This window comes from Fulmarus glacialis, unplaced genomic scaffold, assembly GCF_000690835.1.
Source record: "Fulmarus glacialis isolate BGI_N327 unplaced genomic scaffold, ASM69083v1 scaffold1102, whole genome shotgun sequence".
NCBI lineage: Eukaryota > Metazoa > Chordata > Aves > Procellariiformes > Procellariidae > Fulmarus > Fulmarus glacialis.
The window spans coordinates 1-27,706 of NW_009198203.1; the positions used below are offsets into that span (position 1 = coordinate 1).

The 27,706-nt window shown below is 39.6% G+C and overlaps 1 protein-coding gene across 1 annotated transcript; it reads left to right on the forward strand.

Moving 5' to 3' along the window:
• The first annotated feature begins 4,093 nt into the window (after positions 1 to 4,093).
• On the forward strand, positions 4,094 to 27,672 carry KCTD3 (potassium channel tetramerization domain containing 3). Its single transcript, XM_009572808.1, has 17 exons — positions 4,094 to 4,170; positions 5,597 to 5,642; positions 7,002 to 7,075; positions 7,542 to 7,600; positions 7,796 to 7,876; positions 8,591 to 8,731; positions 10,017 to 10,107; positions 12,554 to 12,744; positions 16,664 to 16,779; positions 20,746 to 20,833; positions 20,970 to 21,086; positions 22,167 to 22,337; positions 23,506 to 23,661; positions 24,680 to 24,776; positions 26,212 to 26,396; positions 26,499 to 26,637; positions 26,989 to 27,672. Exons 1-17 carry the CDS (start codon positions 4,142 to 4,144, stop codon positions 27,569 to 27,571), a joined length of 2,364 nt encoding a protein of 787 aa, XP_009571103.1. The 5' UTR covers positions 4,094 to 4,141; the 3' UTR covers positions 27,572 to 27,672.
• The last annotated feature ends 34 nt before the right edge of the window (positions 27,673 to 27,706 follow it).

Sequence of the window (27,706 nt, forward strand, 5' to 3'; positions counted from 1 at the left end):
TAGGCTGGCCCGGCAGCCGCTCCGTCCCGGGAGGGCGGCGGTGCCGAGTCGCCTGGGACCTGCCCGCCGGGGCTCCGTGGTCTGGCCGTGGTGCTGCACGCGTGGTGCTGCCTCCGGGAGAGCCTGACTAAAGCTTCACCCAGTTGCAGGGGAGCTGAGCCAGGGGTACCAGGAGGCAGGTACGGGAACTGTTGGCAGTCCTGCGTGGTGTCTGCCTGCAGCGTCTGGGGTTTCTAGATACGTGCTCCATCCAGTCCGTCTTACGGACTCTCTGGGTATACTGCTTCTTCGGGAGCAGAGGACGGAGAGCTTTGCTTTGCTATCAGGTCCATGGGCTTCTGGTGATCAGTCTATCTGGCAGCCTCAGAGACTAAGGTATTAAAAAGGTTGATATGATACTGCTGCTGTCAACCAGCATAAAGAATTGTATTGTATTTGAATGTACGCTGGAAGCATGGAAGATGGCATATGTAGACATTTTGGCAGGCTGAGATAGAGAATTGTGGAACAGCTGTGGTCAGAATCTGTGTGATAAATAGCGCAAAAGTTCCTGTCAAAACGCTCAGGCATGAAATCATTCAGATTACTGTAGCTAGTGGAAACTGAAGTAATGTGTCTTCCTGAGTCTGCGCACGACGTGAAACCAGCTATAAGTAGTAGGAACTACTACTACTACTATTTTAAGAATTTTCTTGCATTACCCAGAAGATGAACTTGTTCTTATAGCTAAATTGTATGTTGCAGCATTTCTTAAAGGAGAGTGCTATAAAAATCAATGTAGAATTCCTCTGTTACAGTAAGATATTAAGAACCTGGTTCAGCCCAGAGAAGCTGCTTGTAACTTGCATGGGCAAAACTCCGCTATAATGATGCTTTCAGGATAACGTTGATGTTGGCTTGGACCAGAGTTTGTGTTACACTGAATAAGGTTCTTCAGTGCACTTTGTCTCTGAAATTATAGGCCAGTTCATCGTTTAGGTTTTCATTACCAGTGGAATCACAAAGATGCTTCAGTCTCATAATTTCAAATAGATCTTATCTATTAAATGCCTCTGTAGAGAACAGAGAATTATGTACCGGGCATGAATCAGGGAAGAAAATACATGTCCTCAGAGGGCTTGCCTACACCGAAAAGTATGAAGAATAAGGCAAACTAACAATTGTATGTATTTCACTTCTAGCTGAAGGTCTAGATCCTCGTCAACAGATACCATTTGGATGTAAGGCGTAGGGAATGTGTGCATGGACGCTTCCCTTTTAATAGGGAGACAACGTGCAATAGTACCTCTGTGTGAGAGGTTTTGGTCTTTTGCAAGCTCAGCTTCCCCTGTAGTGCCCATATTCTTTGAAAAATATATCTGAGCCAGGTGTTTCAGCTTGCAAAGGCAGGTAACTCAAAGCTGACAGCGGAGTGGATGGTCTGGACAGCAAATGGGGGAGCGTGGGATTCTGTCCACATTTCCTCCTCTTCATTAGTTCCTGTTACCCTTACTAGAAACGTGAAACTCTTTTGTTTGTAGAGTTATATGAGAAGAGGAAATTAGTGCTCTCCTCTGTCTCTGACAGCAGTTACACTTTGGAGCATGTAGTACAGAGACCCCAGCTTTCCACGTTCTGACATGAGGTTCCTACTGCTCCCTGGGACTGCCAGAGCTTCTCTGTTGTGTGCGTGGTTGCTCCAACAGTTCCTGATCTCAGCTTTTGTGGATTCCTTTGCTAGGAGCACAAGCCTCTTGCAAATTAACATTCACAGAAATTACTGTAACAAATTTAGTGAATTCTCTTGACTCTTTATCTCCCTCTGGTTATAAGATAACTCTACAAGCACCATAGACTATGAAAATGGTTGTTTTATAACTGATACTTAGTGTGTCTGTTTCCAGTTGCCTATATTTTCTTTAAAATAACTGTAGGCTGCCACCTGCTTAAGAGTATTTGAGGATATTGGACTGGGTTTGCCTAGTTTTCCTCACATGATGTCCATCTGACCACTGCATGTTAGCTGCATGGAGCTGCAGATGCACATACACATGTAAACATTGCTAGCTAAGCTTCTTTCTGCGTTCTGGAAAGGAGGACTCTGTCTTGTTGTTTACATAGGTTAATGTATATGTATTAAAAGTTCTAAAGTATATGTTAACATGAGGTATTGCTTACTAAACTGGTACCATAGTGCTAAATCACAGGCAGAAAATCCTTGTCCATCTAAACCCACTGATAAAGTTGCAAGGAGGTGAACGTGGAATCAGTTGATGGCTCTTTTTCCTGTCCTCCTTATTGTGTGGCTTGTTCTTTTGGAACGTCTTCTAGTCCCAAATGTTTTGCTACTAAGCTCTTTAACTGACTTAGGAAATGCTAGAGTGGAACCCAGCTGGTCAAAACAGCAGCAAAATTTCAATCTTCACACCTCTGAATAGTTGACTTTCACTCATGTGCCTAAATGCAAACATGCCTCCACATCAGAAATTGTGCTGTAGTGTATTGAGAAGATAGTACCATTCTCAAACATCTATTCAAAGATCCTGAATGTCTTCGTGGTCCCGTAAGACTTTTTTTTGGCTTCAGAATTAATTTAGCATTTATCATTCAGTGTTGTAGAAAATGCCAATTAGCTGTGGTTCTAGTACTTTTTCCGTATCTTTCTACCTATACACACCTTCCTGGGAAACTGTAAGTCCTCTAGGGTTTTTTTTCCTTTCTTTTTTTCTAAAATCACAAAAATATCGGAAAGTTGTAAAGTATTTAAAGTATCAGATAATAAAAGTCTTTAGCTTGTGAAGACCTTTAAAAGGGCTAAGTGGTGATGCTGCATGTATCCTCATAGTTACAAGCCGTGTCTAGATTAATCTTGGATAAAATTCATGTAACTTGTTGTTTTCTATTATGCACATACTATGATATAGTTAAATGAATCATCCCTTACTCTTAAAGTAGAGAAGGGTAGTGATCTGTATTACTGATGATAAAAGCTGTGCAAAACTGCAAATATACTTAGAAGTTACTTTCCATTTAAATAGAAAACTGCTTTGATTCTCTCTCTTTTTTTTTTTTTTTTTTTTTAGGAAAGACTTTGTGCATGTTTGTGCTTAGAACGCTGATACTGTAGATTTTCTGTTAAGAACAGATTTGTCATTGTTATGCTTGCAGTGAGCAGCTACACAATCGATGTGTTATGCAGGATGGTAGTTCCGCATAGCCTTTGTGTTTAAGCAGTGAAAACTAGATAAATTATGATTAAGTACTTTTATTCAAAAAATATTTTGTAATGTATTCCTGTACTACATAGAAAGTTGTCATGGAATTTTACTTTTGCATTTCCTTTTTTGATTCCCATTAACGAAGAGGTCACCAAAGGTTTCTTAGTCATGGCACTCATAAGAGGATATGTACAGTCAGAGAGCTGATGTGGAGCATGAACTCATTGTCTAAGCTGCCAGTCCAGTTGTTTTCCTTCATGTTAAATCAAAACCAGAAGTATAAAATAGTTCATAGTTATTTGTTATGTAAAATACTGTCTGGCATCATAAGTAATACTATAATTTGTATATTTCATAATATGATTCAGAGTAAATACTTTCTTTCTTTTAACTGTTATTGTTATTGGGTCCCCCTAAGAAGGTCCAGATAGCAAAATGGCAAATAATTAAAGTTACTGTAAAATATTAACTTGAAGCTCACTGTAATCTTTTGCAGTACACAATGTAGCACCCTTTGAGTCCTACGTAAAGAGTAACATGCAGTTAATGACAAATGTAGCACGCTGTTGATAAACTTATATTTTAGTGGCTGCTTTTTATGTGTGTGTGTGGCGTGTTGGGGTGGTTTTTGTTTTTTTGCAACGTATGAGAACCAGAAAATGTAGGATGTTTGGGACAGTGTGTTACAAACATATAAAAAATGACACTTTTGGGGTGTCTGGACAGTCCTGCTTCATGCTTAAAGACAATCTGTGCAAAGAATCTGCAATCTCTTCGACTTTGTGCAGGCATTTAAATGATCTCAAACTTCCCAAACCTGTTTGATATCAGCTTTGTAGGAGAAGTGAAAGTATTTTGATAAAGCAGACTTCCTTCCAAATTTACAGCTGATTCTAAACTTGTAACTTTGGTTTCCTAGGTTCAGCACTTCAAGACAAACACTGATGTGGATTCCAGACTCCTTTTTTTCCAGGTATTTGTACTATATCATCACATTAAAGAGAGACAAATGTAACAGTCATTAAAAAAAAAAGAAATGTTCTCAGTTCTTAATTTATGCCGCAAATAGTGTCTTTATTTGTTAATGTTTTTTCCCTATCTCAAGCAATGGGGCAGATTAATTTGAAATAAACTGTTATCCAAAAGGTATCTTCTATCTTGAATGATGCTATGGCAGCTTGTATGTGCTGAAGAGCTGTCACTTTTTAGATGGAGTGCTGTGGAAATAAGTCTTCAAGTCTGCAGGAAAGGGAGATGCCACTGACTTTGTTACTACACTGCCACTTGTGATCTTATTGACCATACAAGGTAGCAGTGCCTTTAATGTTTTTTTAATTATTGCTGTACCTTGAATTTAGTCAAAGTTTTGAGGGTTTTAACTTGTGATACAGGAGCTGTGGGATTATTGAACATCCTTCTGCTAACTTTTACTACTTTTGTAGGTTATGCTGCTTACTGTTTGTACCCTAGTAATTTTGTGCTGTAGTTGCTGTACCTCTACCACCCCAGTTAATCCCAAACACAAAAGAAAACCTAAAGGCTGGCAGTTTTGCTTCCTTACATTTAATTTTTGTACTTTAGACTTCTTTCCCAATAAAAGCCTGGCAGCTGACACAGACAGGCAGCATTACCTGCTCCTGTTTTACTGAAATGTTCAGATAAATGGAGTGCCAGGGAAATGTCACCTTCTTTGAGCCATGGAAGGAAAGGTACGAGGAGGAAGTCCCTTGCTATTCCCCAGTCTCTCAACACTAATCTAAGGAGGTTGTTCTGAAAGTCATCCAGTACTGGAAAACCTCAGAGGTAATTGTTATCCAGACTCAGATGGAATCTTGAAATAAAACTATTGACATTAGCTCGTTTGCTTCGTATCTGTAAAAAAAGCTTTTGGTGTTGTGTTTTCTACTGATCTGGAGCAAAAGTACTTTGATCTGATGGGAGAGAAACTTTGAAGTAAAATGGTGTAAAAACTCATCTACCCCATTCTTGCCCAGTAAGTCCTTGCAGAATGGATTGTTTACTCTTCCTTTTTACTTCAGCAGCTTTTACCGATTTACTAGATTGTTACAAAATATGCAGCCCTCTGGGTGCCTGGGAAAACTTTTCAATCCTTTCAGGCTAGGCCCTGTGTCTGTTTTCTTTGGGAATCTGAAGGTCCTTATGATGCAGCTCTTAGCCTTTTCTTAGGTGTGCATGCACTGCTCCTTTGTTCAGGAGAGATGTGTCACCCTCACCAGCATTCTGCCTTACCTAGGCAGTTTTCTTTGCTCAGCTATACAGTTTTACGAAAACGCAATCTACAATACACAAATAGAGCAAACTGACTGAGAGCGTTGCTATCTTGTATTTGTGTTAGTACATTTCTGGGGGATATCTAACGAAGATTTCCTGTGTTTCAGTTTGCTGAGTGGAAGAATTTCAACGCTGAAGGATGAAACTGGTGCTGTGAGTAATTAACCTACTGATAAATCATTAATTTAGTGTTATGCTTTTAGTTAGGTTCTCTCCTAAAGAATATTCACGGTGGGTGCTAATGGGAGTTACACTGCCCAAGTCAGCTATGCTTAAAAGCATGGAAAAAAAATGGCCAAATGAACTAAAAACATTCACATTCCTGTGCTTTTAAAAACTTGTTTTGGCTTTTGCCAGTATTTTCTCTGTCACTATTGTATTACATAAGCCCTAATAGTAGCGTTGCAGAAGCCTGTGTTTAAAATGCTGACAGCACCATCTCTGCTTCAGAGTCCATGAGGAGTAATGTTCAATTGGACTTGACCTTTTGTTCATGTTTTGTCACTTATCTCAATAGGAGGAAAATATGGGACTTTGAAATAATTTCAAAATGTCACCATGTATTTTCCTTTTCTTTTGTTAGATTCAATACAAAATACACTATCCTCTTTCTTATAATCTCAAAACCTAGTTGCAATACTGTTCATGCTATTGAGCAGGAGAATGACTGGGAGTATTTAATTTACTTATGTCTATTGACGTTTTAAAGATTTTAGGACAGAATAAAGGTCTCAGATGTAACTACTTGAATGTCATGGCACCAGTCTGGTCACCAGTCTGGTCTCCAAACTTTCATGAAAATTAGTGACATTGCTGGATTTCTTGGTTCTCATCTTCGTTCCGAGATAAATGAGGCTGGAACAACGTGCATATTTTTGTGCTCATTCTGCATTGTACAGACAATGCGGAGACAGAAACTGTACTTTTTTAAAACAGAAAGAACTGCTAATTGCTGTATTGTAGAGGGAGGGGTAATTTCCATTAGATAGCATGCATTTGAGTAATCCTGACGTGGAAATGTAGCTTTTGTTGGCAAATATATATATAGCAAAATGGCCATTTCAGTCTGTGTGTATGATATTATTAAATGCGAAATAGTTACAGCAATGTTACTGAGTGATAGTAAGGCACACAAGTACTTTGCTAAAAGCGTAGAGGTAGTTGTAAGAGTAATTGACTTAATAAAGTCTAAACTTATTACATTTACTGCATTCTGAACACGTGACAGAAAATGAGAATAGCCATTGACCTTTATGGAGACTCTAGAGCTTAAAGAACACATTTATTGAGTGCCTATTTGCAGCATGTTTGCGTATATGTCTTTTAAGAATGTTGAATTAGTGGATGGTAGAATAATAATGAGAGCAAAGGGGCGGTCCAAAAACTTTGGGTTATGTTTGTCTGCTGACTGCCTCATCTTCAACTCCTCTTTCCCATGCTCAGCATAAAAAAGCATTTTAGTTGACGGTTGCTTCATAATAATGCTAAAAGTACAGCAATTTTTCTTTGCAGATATTTATTGATCGAGATCCAGCAGCATTTGCACCCATTTTAAATTTTCTTCGCACAAAGGAGTTAGACTTACGGTAAGAAGTTCTAATTATTTCAAATGAAAATTAATTTGATCAGATGCATTAGAAAACTTTTTCAAATGAGGATTGTTCAGTTTTACTCAGCAAGTTGGGTGCCTAGTGTATGACTCAGCTCCCTGGTAGATTTGGGGCCGTGTCTGGTGTATGTGTATGGCGTGGTGGAAGCAGAAATGGTAGCATTATATTTTGTTAGTGGATTCTTGTAACTTAAACATGGCAATGTATTTCTTTATTGTTTCTGTATCCTTATTTTAATGAAAGATAATTAATATTAAGATCACTTTGAGATTTCAAACATCGACATGTTGAATGCATTTGGTGGTAATTCTGTAAACAGGTAGCTTGATGTTCACATTGTGTAATATCTAGTTATATGCAAGTATTTGTATTCAAGGTATTGACTCGCTTTGTTCTTGTGTTTTTAGCTGCTTTTGTTTTGTTTTGTTTTTTCTTTCTCTAGGGGAGTGAGTATTAATGTTCTCAGGCATGAAGCTGAATTCTATGGAATCACTCCTTTAGGTAATTTCTTTTTTTTTTTTTTTTTTTTAAAATATGAAGTCATCTCATATTTATTACTATACTAATGACCCACTTACTTCCTGGGCAGTTGTGACCCTGAAGATTTTCAAACTTACCGATACAGAAGGTTATTTGAAATCATGTAGTGTTTCCTGGGAAGTGAAAGCTATGGTCATATCTGTTTTTCCTCCTTAGTGAGAAGATTGCTACTATGTGAAGAACTGGAACGCTCATCTTGTGGCAGCGTCCTTTTTCATGGCTACCTGCCTCCTCCAGGTATTTTTGTATTCATGGTCTGATGTTGCTTGCAGTCACTTATTGCTTTAGTTTTTGGGGGCGATTGGCTGAGGTAGTTGCTCTAGCTGTCAAACTGTCCAGAGAAGGCTTTCCTATGGAAACATTAAGATGAATGGTTGAATCGAACATCATTCTGATTCAAAAACTAGGCTTTTATCTGTATGCTGTGTGAAATGGCATAGTTAAAGTACTGGGCAGGGCAGGGGGTGGCATGTTAGTACTAAGCAGGCTGTGTTTGGTAGTAGACTAGAGTAGAGGTTCTTCAAGTACATTTCAGTTAAATGTTATCAGCGTGGAGTGCTTTCTTCTTTCTGAAGGTACAGTTACTTTAGGTTCCCTATGTCTAGATGACAAATCAGCACAAATGAGCTTTCCTCAACAATATGAGTACTTGTTAGATTTTTACGTCTCTGTAGAGATGAACACAGTTCATGTGTTAACCTGAAGTCTAGGGGATATCTGGCCAATTGTTGACAATTTTTCTGAAGATAGTTCCTTAAATTGTGAACGTCAACATAGAGAGCAAAAGCATTTTCTGTTTCAGTGTTATGATATTGCCTAATTCTTACAGAAGATGAATTAGACTTTAGATCAAAATGCACAAGTATTAATCCTGTATTTTGAAAGTGAATGAATATCCGTTATATTGCCAAAGTTCATGGAGTGGGACAAAACATCTCTTTTCTCTTATAGGCATTCCCAACCGTAAAATAAATAATACTGCTGGGCCACCGGCTGATGTTAGAACTGGTCAAAACTGCTCTGAGAGTGAGATTCATGGAGGTGGTGTCCAACCTACACTTGCTGGTACTGGGGAAGGTACAGTCAGGCTAGGTGAGGAATGTCAGTTTTAAAACCAAAACAAATTGCAAAGATGATTGTCACTGGGGAAATAAAAACTGAGTGACTATTTCTGGTTTCAGTTTGTTTCAGTCTACGTTTGCCTGATCTTAAATTGCTGAACACTTAAACACTACTCCCTATACAGTATTTAAGGCTCACTGCTGCACAGTCAAGACATGAGGCTGAGAGAAAGGCAAATCAAGGTTCTTCAAGCAGTCTTAGACAAATGCCTTACACTGTACTAAAGCCATGATAAAAACCAGACAGACCAGTGTCTCTTTGGTCTTTGTTCAGGACCTCCTTCCTGCTCTTGCCGCTCTTTCTTGCTCCTGGTGCCTCTCTTGCCCTGCAAGACTTGAGTTTTTAGAGTAAAGGTAGTCTTCAGTTGTTTGACTATATAGAGTATTTTCCATATAAAATATCTAAAAACTGTAAATAAGATAGGCTTGAATTCTGTCATTTTTCCAGTTTTTGACTTTGCAAGCAAAATGATGCTGTTAAAAGTGTCGTATTTCTACTATAATCATGTAAATTGTGGCAGTGTTAGGAAAATCTAGAGTGTGTTAAAAAGTGAATCTATATCCAGGTAATAGAAGAATAAGCCTTGGATATGAATTGCTGATTCTTCTTTGTGAGTTGCTGCAGGTTTGGAAGAGGGCAGTCTTGGGAAAATGAGATAGAAGATGCAGTCTTAAGGCATTAGTTCTTTCGCCTATCAAGGCTGAGAGCTAATCCAGGGAAGTACCATAACCACTGATTTCCAGTGCCATCCAATGCTTCTGCCAAACCTAATTTAGTTGTAGATCAGAAACAGGCATGCTCCCACTAGATAATAAATGGAGGAGCTATAGATATTCTGAGATACTGGAAATTTCAGTTTAACAGTCTGGAACAATAATACAGGGTTGCACCAACTATTTGGAATGAACTTTTACAAAAGAAAGCATTGTTTCTTATTTGATAACAATCCTCAAATTTTTACCAATTTGGCAGGCTTTAAAACTGAGGCATGTACTTTCCTCTTTCTCCTTATGAACACTTTGCATTCTAGTGACTGAGATGAAATGTCTTCCTGCCATGTAAGAATTGTAATAGTTGTAAGGATTGTGAGGAGTAATATTGCTAACTAGAATCTAGCTGAAAATGTTTCTTGAGAAACTTCATTATCAAGTTTCTGTTGCATATCCTAGCAGAGAGCTCTGTCCTGTGCTAGGTGTCTCTGCTCATCTTCTAATACCCATCACTTGACTGACTTTAGCTTTGTTGTTGTTTTTAGGATTTCCTGTGGACCCACGGAAAGTCCTAATAGTAGCTGGCCACCACAATTGGATAGTAGCTGCCTATGCCCATTTTGCTGTTTGCTACAGGTATGGATATAGTGGCTTGTCAGGTTACAGGAATCTAAAAAAAACCCAAAAATTTGTTCTGAGCAAAGCAAAAAGTTTACTTTACTCTGAAATGACAGTAGATCACAAGCATTCAGTCTGCTCCTATAAATATGTATTGCCACTTTTGCTCATGCAAATAAACTGCTTGATAGGAATTCAAATTTTGCTGCTTTGATGTCAATTCTTGATGCCATTGCAAAAATAATGGACTCCAATTTAACTGCTTCAAAAGCCTGTTTTAAAGCAGGCTTTTAAAGGGAAGATTAATTTTAAAAGTTCTTCCTACTGTATGGGTTTGAAGACAGTCTGTGAAGACTGTCAAAGAACTTGAAACAGTTAATGGATTTTTGCTACATAAGTGATATACCTTGTCTTAAACTTCAGGTGGTTTTGGCTTAGCAGAACTGTTAAGCACTTGCTACTTCACCTGGAAGGCTGAAAAGTGTCTTTAAATGTTTTGTAAACAAACTGGCTATATTTTAAGATCATGTGAAGATAAGTAACACCTTTATATTACAGAAGCTGTTTTTAGTTCTCATCTGGTAGTCTTGATTTAATTCGTGGCTGTCTTTTCAGTGAAAAGTAATGTTTTATCAAGAGCTGTTGCCAAAAACAAACACTGCTGTCATAGTGTGGTTCAGAAACAGAAGGGAGAATAAAGAGTGTAATGTGAATAGCTTCTTTCTCTACTGCCAAACTGAAGCCATAGTTTGCTGCCTTTTTCACTATGTAGAATACTAATTTACTTGCTTAAACTTTGTAACTTAAATCACATCTAACTTGTCTCTAGTATTCACCACTGCAATTTGTTTTGCTTTAATTTGTGCTAAATGTGGCTTCTCTTGCTCTACTTAATGTTCTTGTTTTCAATTATGCTTAATGTGGTCTGACTGGAGAAAGAGGCAATGATTTGCAATTGTCTTTGTGCTAATTGTCCCCTCCTTAGGATTTTATCTCTGACTGTTTTCCTTGGATGCTAGCTCACTTAAGTGAAAGATTAAGATTCTGCCTCTTTCCTGCTTGGTCATCTACTTAATGTGACTTGTTACCATTGAACTTAAGTCATTAATGATGCTTTTGATGAAGCATGTCAGACTTGATTGGTTGCTGAAAGAGGGCACAGGTCAATATGCCAATTTAAAATGATGCTTTTCTTCATAGTAACTCAAGGTAGCAGTCTTGTCTTGATTTGAATATTTTTTTTTCTGGAACTTGCAGGAGCTCTAGGAATACAATGGTGGGATTTTCCCTCCTCCATTCTGCTCTTATACAGCTTTGGTAACAGTTTCCCCCCCCCCCTCTGCTGCATCTTAGTACCTGTCTGCTTTTATTGCTTGACAAGTGAATTTGCCCAGACTTTTTTGAATACCTAGTGTTTGAGGGGACAGCATACACTTAAAACAACTTCCGTCTACCCACATTTTAATATAGCTTGCTTATACTACTATGCTGCAGTCAAGTGATGTGATTCTTAAGATTCTTGTCAGGATTATTTTAATGTAAGGGCAACATCTGAATTTTAGCCAGAATCACTTCTCAAAGTAAGTGGTAATTTGTAGTGGACTGGACAGTGAATCCCATGCAGTAAGAAATGAAATATATTCAGATGTTTAGTTCTGTGACTTTCTTTTATGCTTCTTGTAACAGATATTATTTAAATGCTTGAGATAATTATTTTAGTAAAAAAGCTACAGCAAAGCACAGTGCATCCTAAAGATAGTATTTTTTTTCCCTTTGAAGTATGGCAGAAGTCTTCAAAGCTTGATAATAAAGCTTGTGAGAATGTCTTGGTTGCATTTAAAGGCTTATGGATATTGCAGTCCTGCTCTTAAGTCACTTCACCACAGTTTCTTCTGCATGCTGTATGGGTAGAGTACAGTGATCTGTGGTGCTTCATCTCCAGGCAGGATGCAATGCTGAAGTGAAAGAATGGCAACAATGGCAAAAAATACTATAGATATGTTTCTGCTTTCCATGTTAACATTTATATAATTCAACTGCTTAGATTTACTGTGCTGTAGCTCAGTTGCAAAGTATCTAAATTATTGCCTAAAATTAAATCAGATAAATTGTGCTTTTCTGGCATCATGTAAGTCTTTAAAATTGCACAGGCAAATGATTCTCTAAAAATAAAGCTTATAGTCAATTCAGTATAGTCTGTTTACAGTAAACCATAAACAGAAAATGTGACTAGATAGCACAGCTTTGTGCTAGGGCATGATTGGGTGTCTTATATGATATGTAAGACACCTTGTCTCTGGAAATTAGTAGAGATTTCTCTAAAGTGTTATGCTGAACCTCATTCTGTAGCATTTGGCTAGCCCAAGCTTTTGGCTGGATCATCCATATTGGTTCAGGCTTAGACTGAGATGTCTGTTTCTGAATCTCTAACCTCTGCTCCCTGTTCCCTCCTTTGCCCTTCCAGAATTAAAGAATCATCTGGGTGGCAGCAGGTGTTCACGAGTCCCTATCTGGACTGGACAATTGAGCGAGTGGCTCTCAACGCTAAGGTGGTTGGAGGACCTCATGGAGACAAGGATAAGATGGTTGCAGTTGCCTCAGAGAGTAGCATAATCTTGTGGAGCATTCAAGATGGTGGTAGTGGCAGTGAAATTGGTAACTATAATTGTGCTTGGGATTTTTTTTTTGTGTGTTTAACCAGAAAGAAATCCGTGACCTTATTTTGAGGTATGTATGATCAGTAGTGTTCAGTAATCAGTTTCTCAAAGTGACAAAACAAGCTATAGTAAGCAACGTATTGGAGCATATTAACTTAATTCTCTGTCATGCTAGAGGAATCCTTTCTCATCCTTCCAAAAAGATGAACAATAAAAAAGTAGTCTGATTACTGAACGGATACTACCTAAATACTTACTGTTCAGTTCAGCTTGAGTTTTTGTGTGAAGATGCAAATTAGTTACTTTTCCCTGGACTTGCATTTGAATCTAGGCCATAGTACAAAGGAGCTAAGTTTCTGAGATGGAAAGCTACAGATACTGAGAGATTCTACTCTTTTCTTTCCTTTGTCTTATTAAAGCCATATTTTTACACGGAGGTGATGAAAAGGTTTTTCAGTTCTCTGTCAAATGTAGTTCATAAATGGAATTTGGAAGATGAAAATTTCTTCATTTTATAACTCGGGTGTCTAGGTAGGGAAAAAGCACACTCTACTGCCCTAAGCATACAGGAATTATTGCTTGTACACCTTGGCACTGAAGGACACACAATTAGGGTGGTTTAGAAACAGCAAGAAGACATTTTCAGAAGTAAATATTCCTTGGTACTGATCTGATGGCTTGTCTGACTCACTATTGTTCAAATACAGGGCAAGTTTGGGAGGCAGTGAAGGGAACATTATTAGGAACTTCCTCTAGCCTAATCCCTGGTGTTTGAATCACCACTATTACGCCAGTAATGTCTGTTTCCTCTGGCAGTGGATACTGCTAACAAAGTATGACAGCAATCTCCTTATGTGGACACTTTTCTTTGAAACTTAATGCTGAGTTAATTTGTTATTAGATGTATCTCCATAGTTGAAGTAATGAGAATTAATGTGGTCATTAATTAAAGTCAAAATAACCAAACTCAAGTTTTGATCCATGTGCCTTTAAAGGAGAAGCTTACTTGAAAGATGCTCAGGCAATGTCTAGGTATTAACGGCTGTTGCTTTTTTTCGTGCTTGAATGAGTGGAAGCACCAAGTCAGATTTGAAGATGGGGAAAGGCAAAGGTCTCGTGTGAGACAATGCAGCCATATACTGCACTTTTGCTCGTAGAGTTCTTGTATGTAATCATGGTCAGCAAAACAGAAAAGGAGGTTCCACTGTATTTAAAAAATAAACCAATCTGAAAGGTGTGTCTAACGGTTGAACATGAAATATCTCTATTAAACAGGGAGTAAACACTGTACTTGAGAAGCCTTTTCTTCTGTTATGCTCCCATTGACTATATCTTAAAGGCAGGGAAGAGTTAGTGTGACAGCTGTACTCCTGTAACAGGCATTGCTTTAAGCGCTACGCTGTTACATTCCTCTTGCATTTTCTGGTTTGACTTGACTTGACTGGCTGCTTGTGTTACCTTGGGATTTGCAATAAGATAACGTGAAGCAACATTTCGGATTTTTGGAAATCAAGTGTGGAGAGAGGCAAAAACCATAAGTGGACTTTTACTTCAAATAAAAACTCTAAAATATGCCAATATTGTAAGGTTCTGATGACTCAGACTACGACTGAACATGGCAACAAAACTGAAGGAAGCACTTTGGCTAAACAGGCTGCATTGAAGTGACGTTGTGAAGGAAAGGAAATGCCACTTGGAGCCGCGGGGAGCAGAGAGAAAGTGCCATCAGGATTGAATCTTTAGTCCAACTAACATTTGAACAAAATGTACTGTTCCTCTTTTGGATAATAGGTCATGCTGCTTGGTTTAAAAAAACTAAAATATGCTTGTGTTAAATAGTAGTAACTTGAATATAGCTGTCTTGTTTCTTTGTAGTGGCAAATGTTTGCAGTCCTGCTTTGTGTTAGAGATATAGTATATTGCTATCATCTTCTGAAAGAAACTACTTATTCCAAACAGTCATTGGAGCCTGGCGACACCACCCTCAGAAAATTGTGTGGGCTGGCATCTTTGTGATAGAGCTCTCCCAGAGCGCTCTCTTTCCTTTCAATATTACTTACATAAGACACTGCTGCTGGATTGCTGCTGTAAGCAGTATTTTACTGAGAGGGACCCTTAAGCGAAGAGCCTGTCATTACGTATAGCATTGTCTCCCCTGTGGACGGGTCTCAAGATTGTTGAGCCTAAGCAGGACTGACACTTCAAATTCCTCCAGACCATTCAAGCTGTCTTCCTTGATTTCCTTGGACCTCATCCTTCTCTGGAGTAATCAATTCTAGTTGTTTCTGTGGATTTTTTATTACTGCCTTTTTCATGTGCCCTGTTCTGCTGAATCTTATCTGCATCGAATGATTGTACTGTGCTCTGGAAAACAGTTTAGCATCCTAATTAAAACATAAGTATATATTGAGCTTTCTGAGGTTCCGTCTTGGGGTGTAAGAGAGGGCTGCTTCTTTCTGAGAATGGCACTCTGTTCATTTGAATTTGTCCAAAACAATGTTGGGAAATTTTCCAGCTATTGGATACTCTTGTTTTGAAGATACCTGTCTGCTGCAGTTAAAGTGTATTAGTGAGGAGTAATATAAATATGTAGAGTGAGCAGTACGGAATAGGAAACTTGTGAGTGAAGCTTGACACTTGGTAGTGTAATGTATCCCCAGTAGTAATGACTTTTCTACTTACCAGGCAGTAAAACTTAGCCTGGAATTACTTATGAACTCAGTTACTTACAGGGCCAGTTTGCTGGAATTCATAGCCAGCAAACTTGGAAACGATCTCAGCCCTTTTTAGTTTGCTGTAACTTTTAAATACATGGTACAATAAATAGTACAAAATGTAGTATGCTATCCAAGTTTGCAGTTCAATTAAAAATACTCATATTGGATCTATGATGAGACTAGGAAGCTCTACAGAGAGGACAAGTGTTGTGGAAAAGCTCAGATGTTAAGGTCTTCTATAACCGTAGTCATCAATGCCTGTCATGTTCTGCAGTGTTTTGATTTTTACTAAGTGAAATGTTCTTTGATGCCACATTTGCTGTATTTGGAAGGCCAGCATTTGCTGGTAAGTCTTATCTTCCAGATTTTGAATAGTATGTGATGATTGATGAAACTGGTTCCCAATATAGTTTCAATTTTTAATAGCCTGTACTCTCTACTCATGGACTGTAACCAAACTTAAACATCTGGAGATGAAAAGAAAAAGAAAGAAAGAAATAGGCTTTTGCAGGCTGCTTATTTTTCCGGGTTCAAGTATTTCTGCTAAAAGAGAAATTTGAATGTATTCAAGTAGCGTCACATTGGGGTTGTTCAATCTTTTCCCAAGAATAAGGATGAAGCCTTGTAGCCGTATTTAGTTTCTAAAATATGTTTTCAGACTACGTCTGTTTGATTGGACTTTAAAAAAAAAAAATGGTGAGAACTTGCAATATTTTAAAAGGTAATTGCAAACTAGTATGGCATAAATTTGTCTGTCTAGCAAAAACCATGAAATTACTGCTTCTTAAATGACACTTAAGTCACAGATTAAAAAAAAAAAACACAAAACAACAACAAAAAATTCTGCTTGCTGTAATAGGATTTTTATTTATTTATTTTTAAATGTTTTAGGATGTATAAAGCCATTTGAGAACTTGATGGCTGTAGAAAAATAAGGAATGCATATTTCACATGGGCTCTTCTTCCTTCTCTTGCCTCCCTTCTCCTTTCCAAAGAATCAGCAGAGATGACATCACACTGCTATTGAATTTAATGGAACCCAGTTTGCTGCTTGACCTAGGACACTGCAAACCCAGTTTTGGCTGTTCTTTACTTGCTGCTGTAATAAATGTGACATATGATAATAGTGGAGAGATTCCATTGTTACTGTTTTTTTCTCTTTATTTTAGATGAGCTTCACAGACTCTTCATTTTTTGTAGGAGTGTTCAGTCTTGGAGTCCCTGTAGATGCTCTGTTCTTCATTGGCAACCAGTTGGTGGCTACAAGCCATACAGGGAAGGTGGGAGTGTGGAACGCTGTGACTCAGCATTGGCAGGTGTGTTCAATTCAATTTTCCGCATCACTTTTAATAAGATGGTACGTCTTTCTAGTAAAAAGAGAATAAAATAATCTAAAAGCATGTATTAAAATCTTGTCACAGGGCTTTCAGTCCTGACTTGTGTTATGGAGTTTCCCACCTTGATATCTGAGTATTGTGCCTGTGAGCAGAATGTTGAATTGTTTAGGCTTTTTAGGCTTTCAAATAAAAGGATGTGGTGTGATTTGGAGTAATAAATGTCAAGTGTGTATATATTTAAACTTTCTTGTGGATTACTAACTTTGTAAAAATTCACTAGGATCATAGGAAATAAAAAAAAAAATGTGAGGAATGTGTGATGGCAATTTCTGCACCGTCTGAAAGAAGAATAAAACAAGTTAAGAAGGCAGTCTGATATCTGGGGATCTCAAAAATTGTTTTACAATGGGAGACTTCTTCAGCAGAAATATATGTGATGCTTTAAAGATGTCTCTTGCATGTGGATGTTTCTGGGTGCACTGACTTTATTCCTGTTGTCAGAATGCATTTTAAATAGAGAGATCCTTGGAGTCTGTGTGAGTCTGAGAAAACAGTCGAGCATTCATGTGAATAACAAAGATTGTAACACAGCCAGATGTACGTCTTTGTGGCACAAAACCTGGATGCAATAAAAATCCCCAAATTGCCTTGCAAATCTCAAGAGGCAGAACTGACCTAAGGCTGCTGCACTGTTTGCTGACTAAGTTCTGATTCAACCCTTAAGTGATAGTACTGTTAACAAATAACAGATAATAAGCATGGGATAGCACTGCTTCTGCAGCAGAGACGGACATGTTAGTATGGTCTTGAATTAAACAAAACATTATTTAAAACCCTATTGATGCCTTGCAAAATCTTCTGTTAAGAGACAACTTTATGCTATGTGACAAGCTGGCGTTTGACACTATTTTCTAAAGGAGCAAGTCATAAGGAATAAAAACCGATGTCCCATTCATCTTTGTTTCCAGGGGGAGCCACAGAAATCTTTCTCATCACATTAATAGTTCCCCAGTTTGACTGACTATTCCTTTAGTGAAAACATTTCTTATTGAAGAGTAGAAAATCTTTAAGAGGGGCTTATATGCCAGGATGTCCTAAAATCAAATTTTTTGGCTTTCTAATTCTTTTTTTTTCCCTAGAGGATGAGAATAGCTCCCTTTCAAAAAAACAAACAAACAAGAAAACAAGAACAAACAAAACCAAATAAAACAAACACAGATCCTCCCCCAAACTAAAACAACAAAACAAAACCCAAAACAAACAAAAAAAACCCCAAATCCAACCACTTTCAAGGTGCTTTCTGTACCTCAGGCTCTTTTGTTAGTAAGGAGAGGGGAAAAAAAAAAAAAAATCTTCCTATAGACCCTCGTCTCCCTTTAGAACACATTCTTCTTGAAGAACCCCATAAAGACTTAAGTGGCAGGGTTGTACCTCTGATCTTCAAATTCCTCATGAGAACACATGGTATTTGTGTAACTGCTTTCCATGAGTTGCCCATAGCTCTGGACTTAGGATGTAATCATACTTGCTGCAGTAAGAGAGGTTTTGAGGAACAGAATGTGCCAATGCCCCATTTCAGACCAAGGACTTTGTTTCCTTCCAGGCTTTCTTTCCTGATGCTTTTCTAAGCTCTACTTTAAGGAGGCTTAGTTTGTGCAAAGCTATCCTTCCTTACACTGTGATTTTTGTATTTGATGTATTATACCCTGAAGATGTAAATCTGACCTCTGCCTCTAATTGGTTCTCGCATCTTCTTCCCATCTTGGAGATTTGAGCAGACTAGCTGAGGTGGTTTTGTTCCTCTGGCAATGTTTCAGTTGGATGCAACAAGGAGAGGAGGTTGTGGGTGCTAGATACATCAGTAATGAAATTCTTAGCATAGGAGAGCTTAAAGGAAGCAGAATATTTCATGTTATAGAATAAGAGGTAACATAAAGCAATAGAGTATGACAGAAAAACTTAGTCTGCGAAGTGAGGATTCTCACTGGCCGTGTTTTACCAGTGACTGTTGAATAGTGTCGCTCTGTCTCCTAATGAAAGTTCACATCTTGGCAGGTGCAACTGCTGAATCACCTCTGGTGTTCCTATCTCTGCTGCAGAAGAAAGGACTCTCCTTGTTTTCTGTGATCTCTCTGACCCAGTCAGCCAATCTCTGCTGTCGGCAGCATTGTGGATCCTCTTGCTCAGACCTCTCCTTGCAGTTGTTATGTCTTCTGCATGATGATGAGTAAAGTGGTATATACCTTCATTAGTTTTGTAAACTTTCCGCAGATGGGAGAGCTTCTGTATGTGCCTTTGATCCACAGAACCAGAGAGCACACTGCACCTTGATCCATAGACTTTTAGATGCTGAGATTCTGCTTAGTTTCTTGCGTTTCTGCTCTTGTACTACTTCTTTAAGGTAGTCTGGAAAAAAATAAATCTTTTGAAACCAATTCTGTGGCCCAGATCGTTAGATGCCTTATTTAATTAGGTGTAGTATGAATTTGACTATGGCGAGGGTAGGGTACTTAAACAGCTGTATCTGAAAAAGTGCTATGTGAAAGCATTGAGATCAAGAATAGCAATTCTTTTCAGTAATTGGAAAGGATCCTTCTCCAGGTCATTCAGTCATCAGTTATACGGGGAAAATCCAAGTGCTTTCCAAGAACAATTTATTTTTGCATTGGATCTGTGCTGAATTATGGGTGAACATAAGTGAGAGAGGCGTAGTTCTTTAAACAAAGAAAGGAAGTAAAGTGCCTCTTCCCCCTCTAACCCCCCGAAAATACACAGAAGCTGTATTCATGTTGCAGCCTTCTCTGTAAGGCTAAGTGATAGGCTTAGAATATGTTTTAGGGGCTTACAGACTATCCTTACGTTAGGAATGGGTACTGGTTTAGAGTGCTAGCTCTTTCGGGTGCAGGGAAATTTCTTTGGTTGGTTTGTTTTGCTTTTATCCAACAGATTCGTTGTAGGTATTCTGCAAATGATTTTGCAAGTCTCTGAAGCAAAGAAGGATGCTGCTGGTCAGAGAGAAATGAGAACTTAAGCTGAAATTTCCATGAATTAGTATTCAGTGTCCATTAAGTGGACTGGCTGAAACATATGGAGTACAGGAAAAATGCTGTAACTTTGTGCATGTTTGAGTGCTCTGGATAAAATGGCTTTTAGCTTTTTCTTCCTCAGGGCTGAAGCAAAAAAGAATTGCTTGAGATATAGGGGATCATACCCAGGATAACCTAAATTTTTTCTTTGTTTGAGATCTCTGTCCCACCTGAGGGGATAAGCACTCCTTTTGATCCTAGAGGGCAAAGAGAGGGCATTCTTAATCCCTCACCTTAAGTTGTAGACCAGTAAGTAAAATATGACAGGCTGCCTTCCAGTTTACTTGGTGTGAATGTGTATCGGAAGTGGGAAATTGTAATGGGACGAGAATTTTTTTCCCCTCATTATATATCTGCTAGAGGCTGAGATCTCCATAGAGGCTGGCAGAGGGACACAAGAACTGGGGTAAAGGAAGGCTTATAGAGGCAACATCTAATTCCTTTGCCCAGCAACCTCTTAAGGAGTTGTCAGAAAGGGAAGAAGAGATAGGACAGAAAGTGTGAAGTACGCTCATTTTGCATATTGGGAAAAAAAAATCCTCTTTTGAAGATGTGGTTTAGCTGCAATGCTTATAAGCTTTGTGCCTTCACATGGAGAAGGATCTTCCAGAGCAGTTGTGCTAACTTGTCTCCATGCTTTTGCTGAACTCCGTGACTTAAGATCCGGTTTGGTAAAGGAAGGTAGTCTACCAGCAGTACTTTAAGAATGCCATTGTATGTGTGAGTGCGTGCACAACAGCTTCAGACCAGTACCAAGCTCAGGCGTTCTTCAACAAATGTGCTGAAAATGTCTGGAAACTGAGAAAGTAGCAACCTAATTTCTTGATTTGTTTATTTCTTTCCTTTCTGTTTGCACTAGGTTCAGGATGTTGTTCCTATCACAAGCTATGATACTGCTGGGTCTTTTCTGCTGCTGGGCTGTAACAATGGCTCTATTTACTATATAGGTAAGAAATGGGGGCAGGGTGGAATAAAACTGAGGTGGTACTGAGCAGCTTTGTTCTTAAACTCTTTAGTTGGTCTAAGTAGCATCAGAACAACTCTGTCTTTTCAGAGTAATAAACAAATGTCTCTTCCCCACAGACATGCAGAAGTTCCCATTGCGAATGAAAGACAATGATCTTCTAGTTACAGAATTGTACCATGATCCCTCCAATGATGCTATAACAGCGCTCAGTGTCTACCTCACACCTAAAACAAGTCAGTATTCTATCACTGTCTCTTCAGTGGGAGTCTATTACAGATGTGTTTTTTTCTTTTTTCTAAATGGACTTTTTCTATTGTTGCATAGCAGGGCTAAAGCAGACAAGGTAGCCCTTGACTTAAACAATGGATTTTTCTTCATTTAATCATCTTCAAATGAATGATGAACACTAGGCATAACTGTTTCCCCTTACTTCTGTACATATGTATAAATAGGTACATGTACTTACATGTATGTGTGCATATGCTTGTACAGCATGCATTATACATTAATGTATGATGTAATAACATAATGCATCATAAATTAATGCTTGTGCATAATGTACCTTTGCTGGTTTTAAGCCTTTTACACAAGATATGCAATTAGATTGTGAATTGTATTCACTGAAATAGTTTGTGGTGAACTGGGGGGGGAGACAACCTTGCTGTCTAACATTATAACCAATATACTAAACACCATTTCCATATGGAGCTGAATGATGCTTAGCTATTGTGTCTATACACCCTTTTGTAGCCACATCTTTAAATTTAAAAAAAAAAAAACAAAACCAAACAAACCCCAAAAAACCAACCCAAACCAAAACAAAGCAAAACCCCCAAAAAATCCAAACTGGAGAAGTGGTTATTCACATAACTATATTGATACCACAGTGACCTTTTTAACTATAGTCCTCCCTGCTCTTGCCTTGCTTTCCCATTTGCTTCCCACTAAGGCAGAAAAATAAACAGTATGTGGCACGTATTGACCATATCAGTGTGAGGACTGCCAAAATATCCGGTCATATGACTTTATCCATCTCTTCTTTCACTTCCAGAAGAGAGGAGAGAATGGGAGAGCAGGCTGTTGTTAAGACAGTGTTGAAGACTGTAGTATGGAATTGAACAAACGTTGGGGTCTTTTTTAGTGGCACAATGTCCTCTCTGTTCATGGGAAAATAATGAGTAAACAGCGTTTAAAATAAATATCTATGTTACCATGGAAGCGTGGAAATACTATTTTCTACTGCCTCATTCCCTGACCCCAGTAAGACAAGCTTTCATTCCTGGAAGGAACAACCGTGTTCTTGCTTGCTTTAGGTGTAAGTGGCAATTGGATTGAGATTGCATACGGCACCAGCTCTGGAGCAGTGAGGGTGATTGTACAGCACCCTGAAACAGTTGGCTCTGGGCCTCAGCTCTTTCAGACCTTCACAGTTCATCGAAGTCCTGTTACAAAGATCATGCTCTCAGAGAAACACCTTGTGTCAGGTAATCTTCGTTTCTGTGCACAAATTTGTATTGGCGGTTCTCCCCTCCTCCTGAGCAATGAAGTATTTGTATGTATTGCTTTATAACTTGCGTTGTTCCCACATGTGATAGAAATGAATTGGACAGATTTGGGGGTGGGGGAGGGGCTAGATTGGCTTGGATCCTGTTTCTTAAAGTAAGCATTCTTCAAAGCCTTTAGCAGTTAAAAGGCCTAGGTTTTATTTGACCAGATACTAGAACAACTGAATCTTCCGTTTGTGTCTTATTCCAAGGTTGCCGTTTGTGGAAATAAAAGGGTTTGTAAATAAATGTATTATTGTTGTGGGCAGTTCCTTTGGGACTTGTCTTCTTTTAACAGCCTTTCAGGAGCTTTCTGGGTTGCAGCAAAATGTGCACCATCTCCTCTTAGGCCCTAGAAAAAGCCTTCCCATGGCTTCAGAGGGCTGTCTGTGTTTCTTCTTTTCTCAGCCATCTCCCAGTGTTTGTTGTGCTATCCTGTTTGTCTTATCTTATGCTCAGGAAAGTGTCTCGCTTTCAGGGAAGATGCAATCACTCCTCCCTCTCTAAGAATCTGTTTCACCCAGAATCCAGCAACCAGGGCATGTCAGAGAACCTTCTGCTGGTACCCCAATTTTTTTTTAAAAAGGAACAGGAAACATGGTGTCCAATTATACTGCAAACAAACAGCCCAGAGGTCATCCATTCCCCTGCAACTTGGTGCTAAACCCTCGGTGCCAGGAGAGAGCACATCTGTATTTAGAAATCTGAATAACTGATGAATGAAATAGAAAAGCACTATTGTGTGATGAGGGTTCTGCTGCCAGGTTGCTCTCTTGGCATGTCTTGTCCTAGCATCTGCACACAGAGGATGGAAGTGTGCTGTAGGCTACTGGTGCTGACTCAGTCAGACCTTAATGTTGTGTTCCACCTGCCTCAGTTTGTTTCTTGAATTTCTGAGGGAAGAGACAAAACTAATAGAAAACAGGACATCAGCAACGATTTGTGGATTGTTAGATAATTGTCTGGAGATGCTATATGACCTGACATTGACTAAATTTTGCTTGATCGCTCAATCTTGAAAAACTATCATACAGAAATCATTAGAGAAGTTTATCTCAAAAGTTTTGTCGTCCCTTGTAAATGTTATTGTACATCTTTTCCTTTCTAGTTTGTGCTGATAACAACCATGTACGGACATGGACTGTGACTCGGTTCCGGGGCATGATTTCAACTCAGCCAGGCTCAACACCTCTTGCATCATTCAAAATCTTATCCCTGGAGGAAGCAGAGAGTCATGGCAGTTACTGTTCTGGAAATGACATTGGTAGGATGTCTCTCGAATGTGCTGTGCTGAGCCTGTACATTCACTGGTCTCATAAAGGTTTAACAGACCTTCAACCTTATAACATGCAAGTGGGCTAATGGGTGTAAGCTCTTATATACTGCTCTCCCCTTGAAACGATGGCAGAGATCTGTAGGATTCACCTGGAAATACTCACTGTTTAGGCTGTATAGAGTAGGTACCCTTAAAGGGCTTACTCTGAAGGTGAAAAAAAGAGCAGGGAAAAACTTCCGCTCACAGATACTATACCTCTTCCTTGAGCAAACTGATGTAGCATTTCACTTTTGGTTTAACTAGAGAATATCAGAAAGCACAGGAGATGATTGTATTAAAGCAGATGAGCATAGCAAGGTTTGGGTCTACTGCAAATTCCAGTTCGCTGTTCAGTCGAGGTTAAATGATGCACATGTGAAAAATTCTTAAATGAATTTGAAGTTGTGACAAAGTTTACTGAAGCCTTGAAACTGCAGAGGGAAATGGTGCTAGCACATTGCTATAGCAAGATACTGGAGGAATGCATGTCAGTAAATATGAGTAGACAGATAGGCTGGATTCCTTTGTGGTCTGAGTCTTGCAAATGAACCTTTGATGAATAGGATGCCCTGTGAACACAGGGTGGGGTCAGTCCTATGGCAAGAAATCTGATTAAGCCTTTAGACATCTAGGAGCTGCAAAACAAGAAAGTACTTACTGTTATTATAAAGGCCTAATGTAAGGTTTGTACTGACATAATAGTTCCTCCAGGAACATACAGGAAGCTCAATAATGGGTGTCCTTTAAAACAAATGAACAAAAAACACCTTTAAGATTTGTATCTGTAGAGGCTCCTAACTATTGGGTGGCTTTTTCTAGCTATTAGTTGTCTTTGATTCCCTGGGCCTGATGCTTTAAAGTTGCAGTGGTAATACTAATATGAGTTTGGGTCTTCAGGACTGTGTGGGGAAGAGGGTGAGGGATTTGAAACAAAAAAACCAAAAAGTGATCTGTCTTTTTTCTCTAGGACCCTTTGGTGAACGTGATGATCAGCAGGTGTTTATCCAAAAAGTTGTTCCCATCACAAATAAGCTCTTTGTAAGGCTGTCTTCAACTGGGAAAAGGTACCTCCATGTTAGGGTTTTAAGTGGGAAAGGAGCAGGACTCTTCAGGTGGCAGGGTCTCCCATCCCTTGGGGATGCATGCAGTTGCACTTAGCAAGCTTCTGATGTGTTTGACAGCTCTGGCTGAATTCTGGTTTGTGTGTTAGTAACAGAACTGTACTTAATGATCTGTTCTATTACCTAGAAGCCAAATGGCATTTTGCAAAAATGTGGTATCAGAGACTCTTCGTGATGGCTCACCTGCTCAGTTCACAGAACAAACATTTGTATGCCTGTACAGAATCTGCACCTCTCAGCCATAGTACTATGCTAACATTAAATTTCAAAACTCATGCTGAAGTTGCTGGTGGCAGGGATTATGCTGCTCACAAGGGTAGACAGGGAAGCAGCTTCCCTCTTCCTTTGCACTTGTCTTTGAAGATATTAGAACCTTTAAAATTGAGAGACTGTCTTCTAGGTCAGCTATACAATTATTTACTTAGGCTTGACTTCATAATATTCTACTATGTTGCTGCCAATGTAGTAAAAAAAAGTTGCCAAATAACCACAGCTGCTTTTCTTCCTGATAGGCTAGGAAGATGGCAAGAGATCAGAAAAGATGATGCATCTCAATTCTGTGCTTTTTACTATTCTTGCATCTCTTGCCTAATAACTTTTAATCTGGGTGAAGACGTTGATGCCTTAACGCTATTGGCATCTGAACTGAGGACAGAAGCCCTGCGGATTACTGATGTGCCTTCCCCCCACCCCCTTCAGGCTAGATTTGTATGTAATGGAGAGTTTTATTAGATGACTTATTTTGGCACTTCTTGGGTAAAAAGCTCAATACAAGGGGCCAGTAAAACAAATTACCCAGAATATGTGAGGTTCTGGTGTGGAGTGTGGCTTAGCAGCTTAGTTTTGGGAGTCCTTTTCCTCTCACTCCCCACATAAGCTTCTAAAATAAAGGGAGAAAAGCAATGGAGATCTGCCATCTCAAGTAATATTGCAGTTGTCATAAGACAAAAGTTATAGGTATAGATGGCCTTGGATTTATCATCCTTGCATTTTTTTGTATCTCTTTTATATGGTTAAATGTGCTGTTTCTGCAGGTTGGTTTCCTAGAGTGTCTAGCATCTGAAGGGGCTAGTTGCTGTCATTCTTGTTGAGAGCCTTAGGTTTCTAATCATTGCAGACTGAAAATGGACAGCGAACATATGGGGTTCCCTAAGAAAAATAAACAAGTAGTAAGACTGCAGATGGATTGGCAGGGAAGGTACTGTCTGCAGCTGAGCAGCATGCCGGTCTTGCAGGGGAAGGAGTTTTGTCTGGAAGAAAGGTCTTTTTCTGAGGGCAAGTTTGGTGCCTTCTCAGAAAATCAAAACATTACTGACTTTACTGGCCAAACTCTGCCAGGTGCAATTGTTTTGGTAACTTGGAGTTTCTTTTCCTGTAGGATCTGTGAGATCCAGGCAGTTGACTGCACTACCATCTCATCATTTACCGTGCGAGAATGTGAAGGATCCAGCAGAATGGGCTCCCGGCCACGCCGCTACCTCTTCACTGGGCATTCAAATGGCAGCATCCAGATGTGGGACCTGACCACAGCTATGGACATGGTTAATAAGAGTGAAGACAAAGGTAAGTTGTGTTATGCCAGGACTGTGGTGTGGTTCTTTTTCTGTCCTCACATCTGCATGACTACAGTAAATGGACCTGGGCACTAAGAGCTGTCTCTTTCAGATGTTGGCGGCCCCACAGAGGAAGAGCTGCTCAAGTTGCTTGACCAGTGTGACTTGAGTACGTCTCGCTGTGCCACACCCAACATCAGTCCTGCCACCTCAGTAGTTCAGCCAAACCGGCTTCGGGAATCTAATTCCAGGTAGGTCAGCAAGGGTGGCACCTGCTGCAGACATCAAAGGTTTTACCCTTCAGGTAGGCAAAGAGGGGTTTGGTGACCTGAAGGCTGCAGCTGAGCCCTGAGTGTCTTGAACTATACACGCATATGCCTCGATTTCTGTTGGTTTATATGTGTGCGGATTAAAGTATCGTAGGAGAATTTGAAGTAAGTAAGTGATCTGGAAGCCCTTGTGGGGGGGTTGTGATGAGTATATTGCTATTTTAGTGGGAGTTGCAGTGGTGGGTGGGAGCAAGGTGTCCAGAAGAACCGGCTGCTATTCTCAGCCTCACATCTGCTCTTCTTGTCCTTGACTGTTGGTTTTCTTTTTTGAAGCCTCCAATTGCAGCACCACGAAACAATCCATGAAACAGCCACGTATGGTTCTGTGCGGCCATACAGAGAAAGCCCCCTATTGGCAAGAGCAAGGCGGACGGAGAGCTTTCACAGTTACCGGGACTTCCAGGCTTTTAACTTACCCAGCAAAAGCCCAACAGAAAAGGCAGCTGCTGCAAATGGGAATTCAAGCCAGACAGAGGCCAGGAAGGCAACAGCTGAGGGCAGTGCAGCTGAGAGGAAGGCAGTCCTGACTACAGCACTCGAAGGGCGAGGCACAGGTGTGACAGAGGCAGGTGGGTGTTGCAGTACAGAGGTTCACCGACTGCCAGAGAGTTCTCTAGATCTCAAAAGAAGAGGACCAGAAGAGGAGAGTGAAGCCAAAGCAGAAAGCAAAAAGAAAATGGGATTTGAAGGAGCTGGCTTCCTGGGAAGGAAGAAAGTGCCTCTCCTGGCCTCTGCACCAGTCCTTGCTGAAGGTGGGCCTGAATTACCTGGTGCGGCTTCTCCATCACCTACGAAGACAGCTGCTTCACCACGTCACCGGAAGAATGACTCATCCTGCCAAGACTATGGCTTGTGAAAACAAAGATGAGGTGCACGTGCCCTCTGGCTGGTAGCAGGCATAACATTATGTGTTGTGGGTTGTTTCTTGAATGGGACTTGGTTCTGATACCCAGAATGAAAATTGTAAGGTTATGAGAAAGTACCTGGCTGC

Bases quoted from the DNA above. Each gene is read 5' to 3' on its own strand.
- KCTD3 (XM_009572808.1), top strand. From the start codon at position 4,142: ATGTGGATTCCAGACTCCTTTTTTTCCAG. The intron at 7,076-7,541 runs GTAAGAAGTTCT...TTCTTTCTCTAG, and splicing joins ACAAAGGAGTTAGACTTACG to GGGAGTGAGTATTAATGTTC. The intron at 10,108-12,553 runs GTATGGATATAG...TTGCCCTTCCAG, and splicing joins CATTTTGCTGTTTGCTACAG to AATTAAAGAATCATCTGGGT.